The 5,747-nt window shown below is 50.3% G+C and overlaps 1 protein-coding gene across 1 annotated transcript in view; it reads right to left on the bottom strand.

Moving 5' to 3' along the window:
- PVRL2 (poliovirus receptor-related 2 (herpesvirus entry mediator B)) overlaps positions 1-5,747 on the bottom strand; it is a 32,721-nt gene that overhangs the window by 12,066 nt on the left and 14,908 nt on the right. Inside the window, exons 3-4 of the mRNA XM_008586006.1 lie at positions 3,809-4,105; positions 2,273-2,390 (exon numbers count right to left, since the gene is read on the bottom strand). Coding sequence (XP_008584228.1) covers positions 2,273-2,390; positions 3,809-4,105 — 415 coding nt within the window. The remainder of the gene's footprint in view (positions 1-2,272; positions 2,391-3,808; positions 4,106-5,747) is intronic.

The raw sequence follows: 5,747 nt of genomic DNA, 5'->3' as shown, positions 1-5,747 counted from the left end.
AGCCTAGATGCTAGTGAAAGTTTAGAAGCCAAGGAAACTAGAGGAAATTTTAGAGATTGGTTAAATGGTGGGGAGCTGAATGCTGATAGACATGGGGACTGTAAAGACCATTCTGAGGAGGTCTCAGATAGAAATAGGAGGGAGGATTTTGGAAACTGAGGCAAAGATCAACCCTCCTATAAATAGGTAAGGAAGTTGGCTTCATTGTGTGCAAATAGGTAAGGAAGTTGGCTTCATTGTGTGCATGCCCTAGCACATTGTGGAAGATGGAACTTAGGAGTTGGGAACTAGACTATCTGGCAGAAGAAGGCAGAACATAAAGCCAGAATTTAAGAGGGAAGCAAAGTGTGAAAATTTAGAAAATTTGCTGCCTGGCCATGTAGTAGAGATGCAGAGAGCATGCAATGGTGTAGTCCAGTGACCATTAGCTAAAAAGATTAGTACAAAGAAAAGGGATTATCAAGAGAAGGGGAAAAGGGCCCTGAATGCATTGCAGAAGCCTCGGGGACAATCCTTCCATTTCAGGCCCAAAGACCTAGGGAGGCAGAAAGGTCTTGGGCAAGAGGCCTGAGGCACCCTCCACAGGCTCACTGCTCAAGGCCACCTTGGGAAGCTGCTTCCAGCACCAGCACTCCAGATGCTTTGGTTGCTCCAGCCATGGTTAAATTGGCTCCAGGTGTGAATGGACCTGCAGCTTTGGAAGATACACGCCAGAAGCCTTGGTGGCATCCACGTGGTGTTAGGTCTGCAGGCTGGCAGAATGCTAGAACTGTGGACGCTTGGGAGTCTACACCCTGATTTCAGAGGATGAATGGAAAATTCTGAGGGCCCAGGAAAGGTCTGTCACAGGGTCAGAGTCACCACAGAAAAGCTTAGCTAGAGCAAAGCCACATGGAAATGTGGGGTCACAGTTGCAGCAGAGAAACCCCATTAGCGTCATGCCTACTGGACCTGTAAGAGCGTGACAGCTATGGAGACCCCAGACCTGTGGAGCTACCAGAGTTAAATACCAGCCTGAGAGTCCTAAAGTATGGCCTGACACCAGGAAAGCCATAGGAGCAGAGCTGCTGAAGGACTTGGGGACCCAGCCACCACACAAGCTTGCAGAAGCAGTCGAACATGGAGTCAACGTACAGGTTTCGCCAGCTTTGAGATTTAATGCCAGCCCTGCTGGGTTTTGGACTTGCTTAGGACCTGTTACCCCTTTCTTCTGGCCTATTTCTCCCCCGCTTTTTTTAAAGATGACTTGTAAGGGGATCTTAACCCTTGACTTGGTGTTGTCAGCATCACGCTCTCCCAAGTGAGCCACAGGCTGGCCCTATTTCTCCCCTTCTGAATGGGATGTGTACCCTGTGCTTGTCTCACCACTGTATTTTGGAAGCAAATAACTTGTTTTGATTTAACAGATTGGACCTTGAGACTTTGGATTTTTGAGTTGAAACAAGTTAAGACTTTAGGGCCATCTGGATGGAATGAATGTATTTATATGTGGAAAGTTCATGAGTTTTAGGGGGCCAGGGCAGAATGTTGTGGATTGATGTCAGCCCAAAACTTAGTCCTCACTGTGACAGTGTAAAGAGGGTGAGAAATCCTATTATGGTAATTGAAAGGTGGAGCCTTGAAGAGGTGATTGGATTCTGAGGACCCTACCCTAGTGAATGGATTAATAATGGTGGTCAGGGGGCTGGCCTGGTGGCGCACTTGGTAGAGTGCGGCGTTTGGGAGCGCAGCGGTGCTCCCGCCGAAGGTTCACATCCCATATAGAGACCGGTCCGCTCACTGGTTGAGCGTGGTGCGGGCGCGACACCGAGGGTTGCGATCCCGTTACTGGTCACGAAAAAAGACAAAAAGGAAAAAAAAATAATAATAATAATGGTGGTCAGGGCATGGTTCTGTGGACTTTAAAAGGAGAACACATGGGAGTCTCTTCCTCTCTGCTCTGCCATTCTTGCCATGCGACACCCTGCATTGCTGTAGGGTCACCTCACTAGATGTGTTTCCTGGACTTTGGATTTCCCAGCCTCAGAAACTGAAAGCAATAAATTTTGTTTTCTTACAAATTACACAATTCCAGGTTTTTGTTATAAGCAACAGAAATGGACTAATATAGGAGCCAAGCTCCAGGGATCTGACTTACCCCTGGAGTGCCAAACTGCCAGCTCCCTCCATCCTTGAGGACTCAGGACTTCTGGCTCCCAGCACCACTTTCTCATGACAAATGAGTCTAGCCCCTCCTCCCGCAGACCCAGCAGTCTGGGTCCACTTTACTCACGTGCTCCAGTCATAGCCTGTGGGCTCTGGGTTGCTGCGGACATCACAGTTCAGGGTGGCCCCACTTCGGCCGAGGTACCAGTTGTCATCATAGCCAGAAATAGAGACTTCAGGGGGATCTGGAGGAAACAGGGGGACTGGCTCAGAGACAGGGAGAATCCCAGCAGTGGGGGAATAGGTTAGTGGATAGACGGGAATCCTAAAGAAATGGGTCAAGTTGGCAGTAGGTACACTAGTTGAAACTGTCTGAGGCAAATCAGTCCAGGCTCTATATGTTAAGCCCAGTACAAATGCTGCCCAGGAAGCCACTGTAGATAATTTTGAGGAATTTATTGTTCAGTGCAGGCAGTCCCTCAGGGAGCCACTATAGACAGTGTGTGTTATTTTTGTCCTGTCCAGAATATTTGATATGGGAGTGGCTTAGGACTTGCAATTGGCATCTGAAGTGGTGGCAGTCTTGTGGGACTGAGCCCTCATCCTGTGGGATCTGACTCTACCTCCAGGAAGATAGAGTTGGAATTGAATTGTAAGGTGCCCAGCTGGTGTCTGCTGGAGAACTGCTTGCTTGCTGGTGGGGAGAAATCTCTATACATCTGTTGTCAGAAACATGTTGTATGGGTATAGTGGGAGAAACTGAGTTTGTTTTTTCTACAGACTAGGCTTAACGAATCAGTGTAAACAAAGGCATTGCCTGGGAGCTAATCTAGATAACATCCAGTTGGGTGGGGTATGGGGTAAATTTGGACAGTGGTTAGAAAAGCTAATAAAGTTAATATTTAACAGGGTCTGTGTAAAGAATGCCATGGGGAGCCTCTGTGAGTATTATTAAGGGATGTCAGTGTAGGAAGTTTCTGGAAGAGCTAGCATACAGCATTTTGGGAGAGGTAAGAATCAACAGGACCCAGAGGAGCCAATGTAAATAATATTGGGGAGCAGGGGTCTGCAGAGACCCCAGAAGAGTCACTGCTCAGGGAAGCCCACTTAGACAGTGTGGGAAGGTGTGCGGACAACGCTGGGTTGGGGAGCGCAGCCCACGGCCCAGGTAGTTGGTATAGACAGTCAGGGAGCAGTGTCAGCTGAGGCCCAAGGGAGCCAGAAAAGATGTTAGTGGCAGCTGTATGCTGGTAAACCAGCTCTCTAAAGAACAGAAAAAAAAAAAAAAGCAAGCCCTGATTTGTAGTGTTTGCCAGTTTCCTCAGTGTGAATATTTTTCCATAGTTGATGTCAAGTTACCCATAAGACTTTACTGGATGCAGAATTGGGAAGAAATATATAAAATTGGCTCTTGCAAGCCCACCCAGCTTAGCACTGATTGGGGGCAGCATGGCAGGAGCCCAGTGAAACGAGTGTGGACAATGAGGGGGAAGTTTGTAGATGCTGCCCATGGCAGCCAGTAGAGACAAAGGGGTAGGAAGGTAGTACAGAATCTGGCCCGCGGGAATCGATGTGGACAACATTCAGGGACAGTGTACACAGAGCGCTAGAGGAGCCAGCATGGGCAGTGTTGATGTGGGGGGTCACCTCCTGTTGCACTCACAGCGCACGGAAAGGGTCACAGGCAGCAGGTCCGGCTCCTTGTAGCTCTCGTGCTCCACTTTGCAGGTGATCTTGATACCATCTGTTCGGCCCAAGGGTGCCAAGGAGAAGCGGCTGGTGACGGTGAATGTGCCAGGCAGGGGCCCTGGCACCTGGGTTTCTATGGCCTCCCCATCCAGGGGAGAGAACCAGGAGATTCGGGCAGGTGGGCGGCCCTCCCTGGAGACGCAGCGGGCCACGGGCACTGGCTCTAAGCTGAGTGTGACTTCCTGTGCTTCAGCGTGGTTCTGGGGTTTGGCTGGGGAGAGGACCAGAGGGAGCGTCACTCCTTGCTTGCAGTTGTTCAACAAACGTCTCAGCAGCGGAGCAGAGCGGTTAGGCCCCAACTGCCTGGGTTCAAATCCCAGCTCCCTGATTAGCAGCTACGTGGCTTTGAGCAAGTGATTTTGCCATTCTGTCTCTCAGTTTCCTCTTTTGTAAAATGGGGATAGTAAAAGTACCCACCCCACAGGACTGTTGCGTGGATTAAATAAATCGATATGTGAAGTGCTGAGGGCAGGCAGTGTCTGGCACACACTCTGCTGCCTGAATATTGGCCATTATATTAGACTGTTCTGCTCTGCCAGAAAGGCAGAGACAGAGCCCAAAAGCCTGGAAGAGGCTTTTGCGATCCCGTGGCCAGTCCCGGTCCGGTACGGGTGCAACCAACGATCCGTTGCCGGTCACAAAAAAAGACAAAAAGGAAAAATAAATAAATAAATAAATAAAAAATAAAAAGCCAAGGCCAAATAATGTGGTTCAAAGGTCCAGCTGCAAGGGCCTCCTGTTCTTTTCCTGTAATCGCCATTAGATTGTGCTACTGGAAGTGGGATAAAGGCAACAGAAATTCCCAAAGCTGGTCATTTTTTTTTTTCCCTTTCAACCCCTCCTCCTGGAAAACATGGGAAAATATCAGGAAGAACAAAAAAAACACAAAACCTTGGGGCTGGCTGGTTATCTCAATGGTTAGCACAGTGTTGTTAACACCAAAGTGGAGGGTTTCGATTCCTGTACTGGCCAGCCACCAAAAAACCCCAAAAAACCCAAAAAACAAAAAACCTCCAAGAGGAACAGCACCTCACCTGTCCTCTCCTCTCCTCTGCTTCCGTCCTCCCATCGCTACCACCTTCTCCCTTGACCACCACAGGGCACCCAACAGGCCTCCCCGTACCCTCCCTGGCTGCTCTTTCATCTGTCCTCACTCAGAGTGGCATTCTCAAACCCAAACCTACCGCTTCCCCTTGGGAGCCTCCCTGGGCCATGGAGCCCAGCGTGGGCTCCCCACCCCCGCCCCCCCAGTCCCTGCTCCCACCCACTTTGGGCATTTGGCCACTTGGCATCTAGATGGCTCTGGCCTCCTTTCTCCTTGGCTTGCTCTTCCTCCCTCTCCAGATCCCAGCCCAAGCCTCACTTCCTCAGGAACTACCCTGACTTCTTGGATTCTGTCCCGCCTCCTCTTGGTGGCTCATGCTTCACCTGCTCCTCCATGAAGGCAGAGGCGTGGCTGTTTTATTCTCTGCTCCTGTCCCGGTACCTATAGTGCCTGGTGGGTGCTGACTAGGTGCTCTGGAAGTATCTCTTGAACGGAACAAACGATTGCGCAAGAAGAGAGACTGGCGAGGGGCAGGGAGAAGAGCTATGCCTCGGGTTATGGGGGACAACCATGGTTTCATTCAGGGGCAGGGAGGACAGCTATGCCTCGGATTACGGGGGACAACCGTGGTTTCATTCAGGGGCAGGGAGGACAGCTATGCCTCAGGTTACGGGGGACAACCGTGGTTTCATTCAGGGGCAGGGAGGAGAGCTATGCCTCGGGTTACGGGGGACAACCGTGGTTTCATTCAGGGTTCCTTGGAAAGGGAAGGGTTGACCCGGGGACAGTAAAGGGTGGCCTTCTCAAG

Source organism: Galeopterus variegatus, unplaced genomic scaffold, assembly GCF_000696425.1.
Source record: "Galeopterus variegatus unplaced genomic scaffold, G_variegatus-3.0.2 Scaffold3796, whole genome shotgun sequence".
Classification (NCBI taxonomy): domain Eukaryota; kingdom Metazoa; phylum Chordata; class Mammalia; order Dermoptera; family Cynocephalidae; genus Galeopterus; species Galeopterus variegatus.
This window is presented reverse-complemented; position numbering and strand designations above follow the sequence as displayed.